The sequence below is a fragment of the Copidosoma floridanum genome, unplaced genomic scaffold, assembly GCF_036245765.1.
Source record: "Copidosoma floridanum isolate Cflo_tuat_1 unplaced genomic scaffold, Cflo_Japanese_pri ptg000004l, whole genome shotgun sequence".
In the NCBI taxonomy this organism is placed as follows: Eukaryota; Metazoa; Arthropoda; class Insecta; order Hymenoptera; family Encyrtidae; genus Copidosoma; species Copidosoma floridanum.
The window spans coordinates 1487917-1506158 of NW_028321881.1; the positions used below are offsets into that span (position 1 = coordinate 1487917).

Here is an 18242-nt window from a genome sequence, read left to right on the forward strand (position 1 = left end):
TGAAATACAATCAAGGAGAAAATAGACCATTTTAAAAAATGTTAATTTTTTCCTTAAGAATGTTCTGTTTAGAGCTTGATACTTGGTCAGCTAGTTCTTTAAACTTACTTACATCATATTTCTGCAGTTGATGAGCAAATGTACATTATTGTTTCTTTGTTTAACGTGTCTTGAGGGTTTTACGGTCTTTCAATAGCACGTGGTGCAATTTTTATCGAGCTTTCTTCCTTCAAACGCTCAACTGAATCACTTAATACTTTGCTTTTTTTAAATGTGACGTAAGATGCCAATACCGTAAAATTGTGCAAATTGTACTGAAAAAAGTGTTGCACGCGTGGTTATATACACAGCAAAGAGTCTCTCAGTTTTGTTTTTTCATTGTTTAACTTGCTTTATGTTCTTTCAAGCGTTGCATTGGACTAAGGTACGCTTAGCACTTCAAGTACAAATTTTGATAGGTTTGGAAACAAATCAACACCAGACTGAAAATTCATCTACTCAAGCTTTTTTTTCTGACGGTACTTCTACATTTAAACGTAATAATCTATGCCACTCCTCAACACTTTTCTTTAACCCTTCGTCATTTTCATGCACGATAAACTTGTACAAAGGAAAACTTTTATTTGAAGCTTCGCATTTTGCATCAAACTCCAAGCCTACCGTGTGAGTAGGATGTACAAAATTTACATCTTTGTCCTTGATTACTTCAAATTTAAAGTGTTTTTCTAATCGCATTTTTACATTTGAACCCACTTATTTATAAGTTTGTCTCTGCTTGAAATATTATTGTACATTTAGTTGATAAGCTTGATGAGTTGTGCAGAAATTCCTTTAAATGCATCTTTGGAATAAACATAAACAAGATGACACGCCCATTTTACCGCAATGATATCGGGTCATAAATTCGTTAATTTTGATGCTACAGAGTTTTTCTCACCAATCATCACGTTAGCATTATTAAAGAAAAATCCAATAATATTTTAAATGTCAACGTTAGTAGAGTGTAAGATTTTTAAAATCTTTTCAAATAAAGTTTCCACGTTCACAATGGAGTTTTTTTCTTCATCCTATAATGAAATTAGATCCCACAAGATCTCTCGTATTTTATTTTTTTCTTTATATGCATATCTGACATTTATGATAAGATACGATTCCATTAAAACGTCTGTCGATTTGTCCTCTTAAATTAAAAATTTTGTGGTCCTCAAGATAGCCGTTAGTTTTACCTTGTGATACGGGGCAAGCACGTTCATTATGATGTCTCTACACGTGAACCAATCTAAAGTTATTTTTTTCATAACTTCTGAGTCAGATATTGTGGAATAAAAAAATATAATTATTTTTTCCGTTTTTAAAAGAGACACGTCAAGTACAGCACACATCACAGATATTCTGATTCCTGCTTTCGCAGTATCACGATCAAACTGTATCTCAGCTCCGATTTTTTGAAGATGTGATACACTTTTAAGGTGTTTATCTACAACACTTATTTGTGCAGATATTTCTGTCACACTTGACACATTTAGCTTTAGTTTTATCTACACAGTAGACAATCATACCATCATACTTCATTAACCACTTTTCACAGAAAGCGTACTATGATTTCACGCTTTGCTTTAAAAATTCGATGAGAGCAGATTTGTTTTCTTCTTTTTTTTATCATAAACAAAAGTGGGACACAGAGGTAGTGTTCCAAAAAGCATCGTATGAATAACTTGTTTCTCATAAGTGGGTGTCTTTATGTGTTTATTGAATATTGAAATCGATGGAAAGAGAGACACGCACTTGTAGTACAAAACCCGAGCTAATCATTGTCCATCAAGCACAAGTAATATTTATGTAGTTTTTTCCATTTTTGATTAAACTTGGCCATGATAACTATCAGGATCTAACAAATCTCTTTTACTTATAATCTGTATTTGTTACAAAGTATATGTTAACATTTGTTGGTAGTACGTATTTTTAAAGTACGTAAGTTAATAATTTAAATACTTGTGAATTCCTAGTTTACATTACGATAAACATTAGAAATGCAGAAAAATATCAGAGAGGTCAGTTTTTGATACATCATCTATGTTTAGATATTGTTTGTAAGAAAACTTGATACAAATGGTCTTCAAGTTTAGGCTTGCCCAGAGTACTGTCACTCTTAAAATAAATTATTAAAACTTTAAAAAATTGTTTACAAAAAAAAAATATTAGTGTTTAGTTAGTGAACATTTTTTTAGGCAGTCTTTATTTACTACCAATTCATTCAATTCTGAATATCCTTGTATCATTAATTGTCTGTACAAACATTTATGATAGTACCAAAACAGGTTCCTAGGAAGCTAAGTATGTGACACCTCTTTACTTGCCGGTTAAAAAATCTTATTTCATTAGCGATACCAAACCATTGCTTTTCGTTTATAACACTTTAAGTTAGTAAGAAAAATAACAGCTAATCAATAAAAGAAAGGCTGAAAATCTGAAACTAAAACAACAAATTTTAATAAAGTTGTTAATCTTGTGTATTTTAGATTGATTAGATTCTTGTGTTTTTTTTTTCATCCCATATAGTTCTTAAAGATAAAAAATTCCTACTTGCAAATTTATATTACACTATAATAACTTTGTGACTTTTTAAATATTAATACCTAAATAGATACATTTTTTTTCTCCTGTATCACGTGATGTGAGAAAATCATTAAAAAGGTCTCACAGTTGAACACTAATCTATAAAACAGGATGGTCAATACAGCTTGTATTCGGTTAAATTTTCTGTTATAAGTAGCAAAGTTAAAAAGAAGTTGGTGAAGATTATGTTCAAATTATACTTGAAACAAAAATATTTTTTAATTTAAATTTTCTGTACGGATTTTTCAGCGTTTCGATAAATGCACTTGCGTATTTAGTTAGATTTTTCCTTTTAAATATTTTTTAGTGGAAGTAAAGAAATTACTACTGTTGTAAAATATAACGAAAATGTTATTTAATTTTTTTCTTTTTTAATGAGAGATTATGTTCACAGCCAGCCTCGTTGACCTTTTTTTTTCTTCCCTAGTCCTTCAAAAATTATACAGTAATTTATATCAGGTTAAGAAATACGTCCTTTTCTTGTGAAATGGCATCAAACTATTGTGTTTTGTGGGTATTCATGTACTTTAACTTTGTAAAGAAAACGAAAAATTTACCTCATTAACTAACTTTACTTAAAATTTCTCCCAACTATATTATTGTTTCACAGGTCACTGTTAACAAATAAGATCGTAAATGAACATAGATAAGCTTATTTTGACATTGATTGTTTATTCTTGAAACAAATTTGTAGTTAAACAGAAATATACATTTACTATTGATTTAGTGTTTTTAAAAAATATCATAATAACATCATCAAACAAAAGTCAATACATTACAAGCAGGTGTATTATATTACTTACGACTAGTTACATGGGATTAAGATTAAGTATACTATAAATAAGAGGAGAGTGTACAGAATTACGAACGATAAATTGCTTTAACTATAAATTATATAAATTTACAAACAATCGTACCATCACTACTGCTGATAAAGTTTGTCAGTATTCAATTGTCAAGTCTACCTCTTCTATCTCTTTTTTTGGTCCAACACTAACGTAAACTGTAAGATGAAAAACTGTTACGTCTGACATATTATTATTTTGAAAATATCCACGCAGTAGAAATTTTATACAAAATTTATAGGAAGAGGTTTTAGTTTCGCGCAATTTTTTAATTCATCCTTGCTGCTGTCGTTAATAAGATCATTAAAAGTAAAATTTCGCTCTTTATCTGTCAGTGCTGGCAAGGTATCAGAAAAATGGGATTCATTAATAATTTTTCGATAATTTTTGCATTCACTGTCCTGCTAAAAACTTTATTTCTGCATCCATATTAAGTTTTGATGAAATATAAAAAAGTTTACATTTGTGTATCTTGGTTTTCAAATTGCTTAAAAAATTAATGTTGAATTTAGATTTTTTAGGACATTTTGATTTGTGTGCCCTTTTTAAATTTTTTTTTATTTCCCCTGAAAGTTAAAAAATAAATAAAAAAATTTAGCTTTGAGTGTGTTTGCAGTAGCAAGATTAAGAAAATAATAAGGTTTGATTTATAGGCTTTTTTTAAAATTCTGTTCATTTAAATAATTCATATGGATATATATAAAAAAAATCAGCTCTCTATCTCTTTGTATTGGCAAGATACCCAAGAATTCACGGTGTAAGACTTATTTATAAAGGAGGTTCTAATATAATAACCTTATTTTTTAAATTGTACTTAATATTAATAAGATTTAAACAATGGCAAATTATTGTACATTGACCTCTTTCCATCTTAATTGCTCTATGTATATTTTTTATAGAAACGTCACGCTTATTTTTAGAGTGAAAATCGCTAGAGTGCGAAAAATTTTGTCAATTAAAAATTACAGAGCCGTAAAAAAAGTTATCCGCTTTGGGCAGGAGTCGAACCTAGGCCTCCTTCTAGTATGTTTTTCTAATTTTTCTACAAAATAGTAAAATAATGCTAATTAATTATGCTTCTTAACTTTTTTGTTTGTAAGATAGTTATGAGATTAACATTAAAATAAAATTTGAGGTAAGGTGTTAAGAGCTTTTTCCACGATTTGCATGTAAGCATTAAGTAAGTAAAAAAAGAATTAGTCTTTTAGCTCTTTGCATGAGCAAAATATAAAAAAAATTGGTGTTTAATGCCATTTTTTTGGAAAGGACTGGTTTTCAGCGTCGCCACGACTACCTTCCTCTCCCCCCACAGTGACTAGCTTGTCCTCTGCTGAGAATTAAACATGCCACTTCGGCTTGAGCAGAGTAGGTGGAGCGGCTTGAGCATCATCTTGGGTAGGTTGTGATGGCTCGCTGACCTTGATAGCTTTTGGCTGGAGTTGGTCCTCATGCGGAATAGGTTGCTCGTCTTACTTCGTTGTCTAATCGTTTTGTTTAGTGGGTTGCTCGGAAATGAAGTCAGTTGTCTCGAGATAAGCTGGTTTTAGCTGGTCAATTGAAACGACTTTTTTCTGTCCGTTTTCCTCGATTACGTAAGTTCTTTGCTTGGTACGACGAACGACTCGGTGAGAGCCCATGTACAGTTACTCTAGTAGTTTTCTAATGCTGCCCACTCGTCTGAAGACATGAGAACAAGTTTGCAGCTCTTTGAAAACGAAAACACGGTGTGCTGTATATCTTGATGCAGGAACCAGGTGAATCGATCTGAACAGCTGTCTCAGACTTCTGACAAACGTAGATTTGTCTGATTGTAGAGTTGCTAATACAAAAGCTCTCCTGGAACTCGCAAGGAGACTCCGTACAGCATTTCAGCTGGAGGGGCCTCCAAGTCGGGCTCATATGCTATTCTTAGTCCCAGCAGTACCGTTGGGAGGCTATCTAGCCATAACTGCGTACAGCAACTCAGCAATGCCTTGAAGGTTCGATGAAGGCTTTCGACCATACCATTTGACTGAGGATGGTAGGCCACACTATGTATAACTTTTGCTTCAATGTCTTTTGCCAATTCTTTAAAAATTTCCAACTTGAACTGCGCTCCTCTGTGGGATGTCATGAAGAGTGGGGTCCCGAACATACTTATCCAGTTATCATTAAACGCCTTTGCTACGGTCTCAGCCTTGATGTCTGCCAATGGAATCGCTAAAGGCCACCGAGTAAACCTATCTATAATGGTAAGGCAATATTTCATACCACGGATTAAAGGCATTTTTATATTGTTTATATGAACATGCTCAAAACGATTTCTGGGCTCCGTGAATTTTCCAAGGGCAGCTCTATCATGTCAGCTGATCTTGGAACGCTGGCAGGGCTTACCCTGGCGCGCCCATGTGATGGCATCTCTCTTAATACCTGGCCAAACAAACTTTTGTGACAACGTCTTGGACATTTCTCTGCCACTGGGGTGAGCAAACCCGTGCACCACGTTGAAAACCATGCGTCGGAGAGGTCCTGAGAGGTATGGCTGAACAATCCTGCCCTAGGTGTCACAGTAAACCGGACGTCCCTCAGTTTGCAGTTGCTGGAGACGCAAGAATGACTCTTGCAGTGACTGAAGCTTATCGTTCAATGCTTGGGCCTCTGCGATCGTTGCAGCATGTCAGGATGTAGGCATGGACACCGTCAAGGTGTCGGGAGCGGTATCAGTGTTGGCCATTCCACCGCTGCTGTGCTCGTTTCTGTCTTCTGCTGGCAGCGTCCGTGAGAGTGTATCAGCGACAATGTTGTCCTTTCCTGGTAAATAAACGATTTTGGCATTAAAATGAGAAATATGCTCAAGCTGGCAAGCACATTAAGGCGATGCCTTGTCTGAAAGCTGGTTCAGGGAGTAGGTAATTGGCAGACGGTCAGTATAAATTTTGAAGGTGCGCCCTTCGAGAATTCTTTCAAAATATTTTATCACAGAATGAATTGCCAACAGCTCTCTGTCGTACGTGGAGTATCTCTTCTCTGTTGGAGTAAGTTTCTGCGAGAAAAACCCAAGTGGGTGCTAAACATCATCCGGGGTGAGCTGCTGTTCCAGCACCGCTCCTTCTCTGGCATCCAACGCATTCGCCCGAAGGGCCAGGACTGCATCCGGCTAAAGAAAGCTTGTGCACGCTGCCTTGGTAATGTCTCTCTTGCAGCGAAAAAAGGCTTTATCTGCCTTCAGCGTTCAAGTGATGATAACTTTCTTGGGCAGACCCTTCAAAAGGTCGTGCAGTGATACCTGGGCCTCCGCTGCATGGGGAACGCAGCGCCGATACTAGTTTAGTATCCCAAACTGGCGTCGCAGCTCCGTAGTCATAAAGAATTTTGCATAACCTTGGACGGCCTCAATTTTAGTGACCGGTGGCTGGAACCCGTCCATGGATACCAGGTAACCCAGCTAATTTATCTCCGCACGACTAAAACAACACTTGTCTTCATTCAGTCACAGATTGCAGGTGCGCAGTACTCTAAACAGCTTCTGGAGATGCTTAAGATGTTGATAATGGTCCCAAGAGGTCACGATTATATTGTTGACATAGGCTCTGGCAAATGGAAGCTTGCGCAGAATGAAATCTGTCGTACGTTGCATGGACTCGGCTGCGTTACGCGGGCCCAATGGTATTTCTAAGAACTCGTACAGCCCAAATGGTGTTGTTATGACTGTTTTTTCAACGTCTTCTTCTGCTATAGGCGTTTGGAAAAATGCCTTGCTTATGTCTAGCATCGAGAAGACATTACCTTGGCTCTCTTATAGGAGGTCCTCGATATGGGGTAAGGGGTACGGGTCAGTCGTTATGCACGCGTTCAGCTGACGATAATCTCCCGTAACCTACCACGTGCCATCCTTGTTCTTCATCATGTGTGGAGGGCTTGACCATTGGCTTGATAACGGGCGTTTTATACCTTTCTCCAGCAGGCTGTCGAATGTTTCTCTAGCTGCTGACAGTTTTTTCCTAACAAGCCTGCGTGGACGCTCGAACACTGGTGGGCCAGTTGTGGCTATTGTGTGCCTGACTGATAGGTTTGGCGTCTAAATCAGCTTTACGTTTGGCCTAAAAATGTCTTCGAATTCTTGCCGGAGGGATGCATATCGATGAGCATGTGCCTTGACTTGTGCGAGCGGCAGAGGGAGTACCGTGGAATCAATGTGTAGTGTTGCCGCTCCGTACATGCCCCTCAAGGACAACTCGGTGAGTGGGTCGATCAGGCAGAGATTTCTGCGATGTACTAACAACCCATGCTTTGCCAGAAAATCCACGCCCAAAATCACATCGGGAACGTCAGCCAGGATAACCTCACAATCCAGCTCCCGTCTTAAACCTAGCTTCAACATTAGACGTTTGCTACCGTACGTGTAGATTGGTAAGGCATTTGCTGCGTAGAAAGTGAGCTGCTGCTGCTTCAGGCCCTCAGTAGACCTTGGAGGAGGCATGAGGAAGATGACTGAGCCAGTGTTGACGAGGAACCATACAGCATTGCGTCGATCACGAAGATGCAGACGGACTTTGGCATTGCCGTCTACCCCTGCTGACTGCAGACGGGGTGGCATTAGTTTCCCTGTGGGTCTTTTTGGAAATCGCAGGGCTGGAGGCAATAATGCGTGGTTGAACTAAATTTATAGTGATACCAGCATGTGTTTAATTTTTTTTGCGATGCTTGACTGCGGTTTCTGGAGGCTGACCTGGCACGTGAACGAGATCGTTGAGAGCGCTGGTTTGAACGGCCAGACCGGTCACTACCATCTCTACCATTGTTGTAGCTGTTGCCAGCCATCTGGAGGATGACAGCCTCTAAGGATTCTAGGCACTGCACCAGTGGATCCTCCAGGGTGCGCCTGTGCTGCGTTGCCAGGATTGTCAGTGTGTTGGAACAAACGATGGTGTCTGCGGTCTCCAGAATATTTTGGGTGTATTAAGGGAGTAAGGACTTTCATTCTTTTATTTGACCTCTAACGTATCTTCATTGATCTTAGAACCCACAAGGTCCTTTATCTTTCTTCACAATTGCGAGGGTTTTCTATCTTGAAGCTCAAGATCCGTCAAGAGACTGTAAAACTTTTGCTCTTTCGTTGCCGTAGTTTACTTGAGTATTGCTTCTTTGAGCGATTTGTATTTATCGGACGCCGGAAGAGTCACCAAAATATCTGCAACGTCCTCAATAGTTGCGTTGTCCAATGCTGTGAGCACTTGGTAAAATTATGTGGTGTCATCAGTAATATTATTCGTGACGAAAAACGATTTTACTTGGATAAATCAGAGATTAGGATGCTTGCGCCATAATGGTGGCATTTGATTTCGCGCGCTCATGCTAGCAATGTAGCCGTGCGTCTTTGTTTTGAGGGTCAAATGGCGAGAGGTTACTTGCGATACTCGGTGTTGACGATAGTAATGGTGGTGATGAGGGTGGCTCACCGTTATCCACCGCTCCTCACCAGAAAAGTCGCAGGGCTCTGAAGGCACAGCTTGCGCTGAAAGTCCCCTCAGCAGCCTGTCCTTGCCAACAGGGACCGAGTTGAGCTAAAACTGTGTAGGACCGGAAAGAGAGGGCTGTCATTATTGCAGACCGTGATGTTGGCTGGGGTGCCACCCTGCAGAAGTATTTTCTCAGATACCTTCTTCCCGGTGCTCGGCTCTCAAACGCTTGGTTCCTCCCGCTGACTCTTTCCCTGGGCCCCTCAGCGCCGATAATCACGCACAAAGACTCTCGCACCACGTTATCACTCGTGAGAGAGAAAGAGAGAAAAACACTTGTGCTTATAAAAACGAAATAAATGCCCATGGTCTCTCGAACTTCACCTCTCCCAACTCACACGCACATGTGTTGGCATGAGATTTTTCTTGTCCTTTAAGATGGCCATTTCCTATAAAACACTGCTCTTCGGCACTCGGGGTTACCTATCATGCACTCATAGAGGATAATAAAAATTTAAGTCAATTGAACAATGTTTTCAATAATGTCTCTCTCTTCTTGAGCTTCACGGCTGCCTAAGCTCTTCGTACTCGCATCGTCCAGTTCGTGTTGGTCATAGCGTGCTTTTAGGTTAAGGGCTGAGAGGGAACAGAATGAGGTGCCAGCGTTGAATCTCTTAGCTGTAGATACCTAGGCTGATGTCATAGCCGTTAGAAGGAAACGGTAACACTCGCAAAGCCGCGGTGATTAGGCACGGCGCTCCTTGTTCTGCTGTTGGAAAAGGCGAGACGGAACCTTCGTCGTCCACTCAGAAGAACTCTCTTGGCCTTAACTTCTGCTTACGTCAACGGCGTATTAAAGGTAGACCAGATTGCGTCACCACAAGTTAACCCAGGTACAAAATGTATATTTATTAAATATGTCTAGCTGAATAGCTTTGCCATCAATGCTGCCAGTATATCTCAAAAGGTTTCCCCCTACCCCTCTCCCTCAGCCGTTGCGCGTGGCAGTCACATGCGCTCGTGGCAAGACGTGCAGTTAGGCTGAGTCAGTTCTGCAGAACTTGTGCTACCACTAACACCATTATGTCGTTATAAATCTGAGTACTGAACCAACAGAGTGGCACTGTAAAGAGGCTGTGTGGTTTTATATTGTAGTTAATAATTAGAGTTAAAGAACGAATACTCTTTTCTATAAGTATTCATTTAATCTTGTACCCTGGCCTTTCATCCCATACCTCCGGTAGGTTATGGGCCCAGGGCCCGTGGGCCACTGCGTTAGAGTAATTTTCTGCCGTAATCAGAAAATCAAAATGCTGAAATTAGAAGCAGAGTAAGAGAAACAGAGAGTACGCTACCTGCATGTTATCACCGTTATTTCGAGAAGAGTGAACAGCACGGTGGTAAGTAATGACAGTCTTAAGAAAAGTTTCACCGGAAACGCGCTGAGTGGAATATTTATGTGTGTGTGGCTTTGTTCTTCTCTATCTTTACTATCGAGTACAGTGTATAAATATGAAAGACTGGTGCTGTTCATGGAGGTGTTGAGACGAGCAGGAGCGTCATGTGAAAATTTTTGTTTTTCCAAGAAAGAGTTTTGTTCCCACACGAGTGTTCTTTCGTCCTCCCCTTCTGCTCTGTTGACGCGAGGTCTGCAACGGTTGTGTTCGTCGGCGGTGGTGGGCGCACATTGTCTTTTTACTTGATAAACTAAGAGAGATAGAGAGTAGACATAACTAACTTCGAGTAAATTCTCGTCCTTGAAGGAGGGATAGCAGAGATGTTCACATGCGCAGCCGTGCATGCATGCAGCCTAAGAGTTGAATCTCTTGGCGTAATTTCATGCGTTGTGTTGTATGAGAGACTGCAGTGTGGGCAGATGTGCTGTTTATGGTTATTCTTGAGTATCTTTACCTTGGACGGTTGTATGTGGTGCATTTGACTTTGAATAGAGATAGAGAACACGTGAAGCATACTGATATACATTCTCGTTTTAGTACTTTCGTGTTATTACACACGTACATGCATGTATACAGCAGCGCGCTACCTTGCTGCAAGTTGGTCTCCATTCTCTTAAAAATGCTGAGCAAAATTTTGAAGTTGCATGCACACTTTTAAAATCCATGTTATAAACTCAGCGATACGTCTCGGGGTTGTGATCAGTGGAAAGCGTGCTGTGCCCATGGAATCTGGTGACGACTAGAAAAACTGTATGAACCCATTCGAGCCATGTGCAAGCAGATGATCAACCTACCTCCAAAAAATTTCATTTCCGTTCGTGAAATTCTGACTTGGTAACTAGGTGCAAACACGCATTTTGCTTAGCCAGGAGAGCTCGTTTTTTGTTTTGATTCAAGAGAAGTTGACGCTCGTTTTTTTTTGTTTCAGGAGCACTCAGATGAGTTTTAAAATTACTAGAGGTTGCCTGTATATCACAAGATATTAAAATAGTTTCGAGGTTCTAGTTTTTGTAGTCTATTAGAGCCTTAGAAGTAAGGAACTATTGACAGTAAAATTAGAACACATGGTAACCTAGATTAGGAGAGTTTACTTCACAATTTTTCACAGAATATAGGCTTAGAATATTTGAGAATATCGCATAATTTAATTGTAAATTGATAATCAGAGTGGCTGATTCGAAGTTCAAACTGTGGTAAGAGCATTTAATTAACATATGTCTGAGTCATTTGTGCAACCCTGTGATGGATGAAGAAACTGTTGCACATCATAAAGAGGGACAGCGATTATAAGGTATTTAGAGTATATGATAAAAATTCGAATCAAACAATCTTAGAATGCGATATGAAATACCCAATTGGACAACAAGATTCAAAATCTATGACAAAAACAATCAAAGTCAAAAGAGCAGAAAAAATGTAAATTACTGTTCTAGAGCTCAAATGTGTCCAAACAATGAGTCCATTTAACAATTGCAGTTAGATATCACAATATAGGATTGCCTAATCTTGAGGGACAGACACCTACTTTAGGAAAAAATCCATCTTCAATTGGGAGGGAGAAAGAAGAACTCATTAAATTGGAGTTAACTGAAACTGCAGAGAAATCGAAAGAAACTCTAATCGAATGGGACACGAATCTGATGACTAGGAATACTATCAACATAGATAAATTATAATTGATAGAAAGCATGACGAGAATGATCAGTCAGAATAAGTAAGAGAACAGTAGTTTTGAGGAAAACAAATTTACAGAGGGTATGTTATGGCACTTAAGGTTAGGTCACACATCTCTAAGTTGTTTGAGAAAACTCTAAAAATACGGGAAAGAGTTAGAAAATGTGAAGGTTGGTGCACCTTTACTGAATTGTAAGGTTTGCATTATGGTAACAATAAATTAGCTCCCGTTAAGTGAACCAAGAGGTAGGCCACAAAGGCCTTTTCAAACTATACGCACAGATAGCATGAAACCCATTATGCCAACCTCAAACCCCGGTAATAAGGAATTTATAATTTAATTTGTAGACAAATATTTAAAACTAGTAAGAACTTATCCTATTAAAACTAAAGAGGAGTCAGGAAGTGCACTCGAGAATTTTCTTATAAAAGGGAGAAATATATCAGGAAAAAATGAAAAAGTATGCTTTATTAAATCAGATCAAGGTAAAAAGTAGACTGGAGGTAAATTTTTCGAGATTCTTCAAAAGGAGAGAAAAGAGTCAGAGTTTTAACCACCTTACAGACTTGAGGCTAATGGCTTCGGAGATATATTAAATAATGTATTACAAAGAAAGATTAGCGTATTGATGTTCAATCAGGCCTCCCCAAAAGTATGTGGGAGTTAGCCGTAGAAGCTGCTGTACGTGCATTCAACAGATTACCATACAGATAAATACAATTTGAAACACTATTGAGGAAATTTTTCCCAGAAGCAAAAATACATTTCACTCAAAAAAGAAGGTTTGAATATATAGCGTATGGTAACTACTAAAACCAATTACAAACTTCGGAGCAAGAGCAATTAAAGCTGCCTTAGTTGGATATAAATCAACGTCGTACATTCCCTGGCATTTAAATTCTAGTAAATTCTTAGAGTCTAGACATGTTAAATTCAATGAAAAATTTTTCTACAAAGATGAGTACAAAGGAAAACAAAATCAAATCAAGTAAATTGACTGTAACTGAATGACAAATTTGGAAGAGGAGGAAGAAGAAGAATCTAAGGAATAAAGAAAAAAGGAAGACTAACAAAGCAGGAGTTAGATGAAATAAAGAACATTAAGACGAACATAAAAGAATATATAAGTATAGGAACTAGAAGTAAATTCAAAAGAAAGCTGAAAATTTAAGAGCAGACACTAAGAACAAATGCTGTAAGGCATGTAGAGGTCATAAGTAATGTGAGATTTGTTAATACAAATTATGAAAAAGACCTACGGACAGAAGATTTTGGATATCTTTTCCTCGTATACCTTAACAGAGATCCCCTATCATGTGAAGATGCCATTAAAACTAGGGAGGACAAAAACTGGATGAGAGCAATTGAAAAAGAGTTAGAGTTGATAAAGCTTAATTAAGTTTGTGATCTGATAGGAATACCAAAGGCTGGAATTAATAAGAAAAAATCTAACATAATAGAATTTAAGAGAAAAATGAAAAACGATAGATTAACAAAATTCAGCGCAATGCTTGTCATGAGGAGATTCAAAGACAAGAATATATCCAACCAAAACAAAACTTATTGTCTAGCCTCTAGACTGGCTGTGGTTAGAGCAACTCTAGCAATTGTGAACAAATCTGACTTAGACATTATTTAAATGAACGTAAAAACTGTTTTGTTAAGCGGAGAAATTGAAGACAAAATATATATAAAGATCCCTAACGGTTTAGATGTAGAAGAAACTACTAAATTAAAAAAAATTTGCGAATTAAAGATAGCTTTCTATGGTTTGAAAATAAGTTTTAAAGAGATGGAACAAAACATTTAGTGCAGGGGTAATACAGGTAGGCTTAGAAAATGATTTCCATAAGCCATGTTTGTTCTCTTGAAAGAAAGAAGAAAAATTACTCTTATTAGTACTGTACGTAGATAATTGGCTGATATAGGAAACGCTCAAGATAAAATAAATGAGATCGTAAATAGTTTGAGAAAAGCGTTCAAGATGAAAAACTTACGAAAACCTGAAGTTTTTCTTGGAATGATTGTAGAGAGAAATAGAACTGACAAAACCCTGGTATTTTATCAGAGTGCCTACAATAGAGAATATCTTAAAGTTAATTAATATGAGAGAATGTAAGCCACAGAATATGCCCATGGTGACTAGACAAGTAAGTAACAGATCTAAGAGATACTAGCTTTATGAAAAGGAATTTAAGTGTTCCACAGTTAAAGATAAAATCAAAAGATTACTATATAGACAAGCTATAGAGAGTCTAATGTATTCAGCTAATGCTACACGACCAGACATAGTTTTTTCAGTAAAGTATTGATCTTGAAGTCAACTAAATCCATCAGAAACGGCTGGGCTATAGGTGAAGAGAATATTTAGGTTTTTAAGGGGAAGTGATAAAATAACCATAATTTTTAGTGGCAGAGCTGAAACACTAGAGGCGTCGACAGATGTAAGTTTAAGAGATTGTGAAGACTCTTCCTCCAAGGGTGGCTATATAATTAGGCTGTTCGTAGACCCAGTTGCATGGAAAAAATATTAGCAGACATATGTTACACTATCTACCTGTCAAGTTGAATACTTGGCAAAGAGCAATGCTTGTCAAGAGTTAACATCACAAGACAAGTCGATAAGATCCATACTAGGAAGATCTCTGATGCCAGTTATGATTTGGTGTGAGCACATGTCGGCTATCAAGTGTACTATGATGGACGATTAACATAAACTTAAGACATTGGACAAGGATTGGGAGGAAATAATAAATAACCTACTTAAGAGAAGAAAAAAGATTAGAAGTTAGAATATGTTAGTAATGTATGAAGACAATATAAAGCAATATGTAGATCAGGAAAAGGTGAAGAAAGTTCATTAGATACACACAAAAAAGAATGTTGCTGGTATAATGACTAAACCGTTACCATTGGATGCGCATAGAGAACTAAGACATAACATTATGAATTTGAATTAAATCGACTAAGTTGGACCGTAAATTTATAAATTTAGAGGTTTGCCTCTTAAAGAAGAGTACTTAGATTTAATTCCTTTGTGTTTATAGGTGGAGAGAAATTAGACGACCAGAGCTAATATAGTGGAAAAGGGAAAAATTGTCATGCTGAATAGCTTTATCATCATCGCTGCCAGTACTTCTCAGATAGTTCCTTTTTTTCTCCCCCTCAACCGTTACACTCAGTAATAGCGTGGGCTTACGGCAAGATACGCCGTTGAGTTAAGTCAGTTCTGGAGCACCCGTGCTATCACTAACACCGTTATATCATTACAAATCTTATTACCAAACCTACAGAGTGGCACTGTAGAGAGGCCGTGTGGTTTTATATTGTATTAAATAAATGAAGGTAAACAGTTAGCACTCTCTTCTATAAGTATTCATTTAACCTTGTACCCTGGCCTTTTATTCGACTCCTCCAATGACATATCTATTATTTGGTATAATATTCAAGTCCAAAAATAATGAGTACAAAGAGACTATTTATACCTTTATCTTATTATTGACCTTATTTTAAGTTATTAAACACAGCTCTTAAGCACCTTATAACAGTCATAAAAAAAGGATGTCTAATTATCATATGTATACGCTTACGTCTATAGCTTAAAATTAATAATTTAACAATAGTTGTGTACTTTTAATGATTTATTACATAAATAAATTTAAATTGCTTTTAAAAAAAAAAGCTATAGCCTGCTTAAAAATCAAAGCTTCTAAGTTGACAAACATAGCTGTGCTTTAAAACATTAGTTGCACAAGTTTTTACCACAACAAATCCATAACGAAACTGTTCTGTGATTGTCTCTGCATCTGCACCATGTCCTTTTGCTTTACCACATGACTGTCAATCAAACAGTAGGTACCAAGGACGAAAAAAAGAAATAAAGTCATTTGTATTGGAAAGAAAACTAGTCAAAAAAGTACTTTTACAGCTGAAAATCAAAAATTCAACAGTAATCATTTACCTTTAATAGTTTGTTACTTGTGTTCAAGTTAGTATGACCTGGACAGTGGCGCGCAATACACACAGCTCAGCGAATGGGAACTACCAGTCAGAGAGGCCTGAAGGGGGCTCACACAGGAGCACAATACCGCATCTGTATATCTCATAATGTTGAGAAGCTTTGAGATCCAGTTTGATGTGTGTGTGTTAGCCCTACTCTTGGCACTCTCACTTCCTCTTCTTAATCGAGACGGCTTGAGCACCTTTCAAGCAAGCGTCTTGGCCCATTCCCTGGTTAGAAGCCAACCAGTACGTTACTTCTTGCTTTGCCCAAGTTTGCCAAAGGAAGCATAACAATGTCATTCCTTTTTGCCCTTGTCGGCTTCAATGCTTAACACAGCCACTCTCCCGCTTGGCCTGAGTTCGCCAGCCTCAGTCCAGGCATCAGTATTCCTTCATAAGTAGTTTTTTAATCATAATGAAATCGGCAAGGTCGTGTTTCATGTAAACCCATCGTCTTAAAGTCGTGTTTCATTTAATCTTCGCCTTGAATCAAACGTATGAGGTGGTAGCTGCTATCGATTCGTCATCTTGATTCAAGCGAAGCTCCAATAATTTAAGTTTAATTGGTTTGGATTTAGTTTTTAGGCTTTGTTTACTTCGAATAAAAATTGTACTCGCATTGTAGTTCTTTTCTTGCACACAGTGACATATTTCTTGTGGGATAGTATATATGTATGTATATATACATACATATATATATATATATATATATATATATATATATATATATATATATATATATATATATATATATATATATATATTTACGTTTATGTATATATGTGCGTGTATATTAATGAATAAATCACGATTTTTTCATTAATCATAAGTATGATGTAAGTCATTTTGATTTAAATTTGGTTTTTTTTGCTACTCATAGTCGATTCCTGACTCGACTAACAAATTAATACAAAAGATTTTCACAAGTTATTTGAGTCTGACTACAGGCATTATTTCTTAGCCAAGCAAATAACAGCAAAATTTACATGGTAGCAGAGCGTGGTTAGTAGTCGAAAAATAAATTGAATTTATAGATGTTTTTTTTTTTATAAAAATCTAGCATCGCATCCATCCAATACAATCCAAAACAAAAAAAGAAAGTATCTAGCATTGGCCAAGCAGTTATCGGTCTCCTCTTCGTGTGGGTCTTCGCAGCCGGAGCCAACAGTGTCCCCACGACAGGTCCTATTTCATGGACCCACTGTGTACTCTCACAGCTTTTGTCTTTGGACTGGACAGTAGAGTGAGCGGGGAGGGACAGGTAAAAGCTGATGTTGGGTAAGTGCAACGCAATTTTTCTTCTCATTCTCTCTCTCTTTCGTCAAGAAATATTATCAACCCATGGTCAGACGCGTCGACCTTCAACATTGTAAAAATGGTATATTGTGTGTATAGTATTTAGTGTTTCGATTAGCGTCGTGGCTAAACAACTAGTTTTTTTCAAAGAGTTTCCTTTCAAGCTAGACATTCGTGAGACTTGTTGAAATTCGACATTGTAAATATTGTATATTATGTTTACTGTATTTGGTGTTTTGGTTAGCGTCAAGGCTAGATGACTAGTTTCTTTTCAAGAGTTGTCTTTAAGCTTGTCACTGGTGAGGCGCATCGAAATTCGACATCGTAAATATTGTATATTGTGTACATAGAATTTAGTGTTTTGGGTAGCGTTGTGGTCAGACGACTGGTATTTTTTAATGTCTTCCTAGTTCTTATAATTTAATTTTCGTTTCCAAGATAGATGAAATATATAATGCTCAGTTAAAATTGTGTACTAATACACAGATTTTTTATAAGAATTTAACAACCAAAGTAGGCATATAACTGCAAGCACTTTATTATTTCAAGACGCGATTGGATCTTTCAGAGACTCATTGGAAAACCTTTATTAGTTGTTACGAGGATTTAATTAAGTATGAGGATGATCTAAAGCAAACCGAGTATTTTAAGAGAAATTTTTATACGAAAATTGAGACTGCATATGGGTCGGCTAAAGCCTTAATTTTAGGTAAAATTGCAATGTTTAAGAAAAACGAGTCTTTCGATCCAGTTTTGCCGTTGAACATTAACCTTATAAGTTAAGCTCACACCTCCGTACCTTCTCTACAGCTGTCTCTGTAAAATATTGTCTCTGACCTCAGCCTTGACTCGAAACACATCAACATTAAGGTAATCGGTATAGGTGCAGAAACTTCACGCCGAACCCCCTATC

At 37.3% G+C, this 18242-nt stretch overlaps 1 protein-coding gene across 1 annotated transcript; it reads right to left on the bottom strand.

Annotated features, from left to right (window-relative positions):
- Nucleotides 1-7317: 7317 nt before the first annotated feature.
- On the bottom strand, nucleotides 7318-8239 carry LOC149375710 (uncharacterized). Its single transcript, XM_089598044.1, has 3 exons — nucleotides 8170-8239; nucleotides 7624-8072; nucleotides 7318-7518 (listed from the first exon to the last, which is right to left on the bottom strand). Exons 1-3 carry the CDS (start codon nucleotides 8237-8239, stop codon nucleotides 7318-7320), a joined length of 720 nt encoding a protein of 239 aa, XP_089454170.1.
- Nucleotides 8240-18242: the final 10003 nt, after the last annotated feature.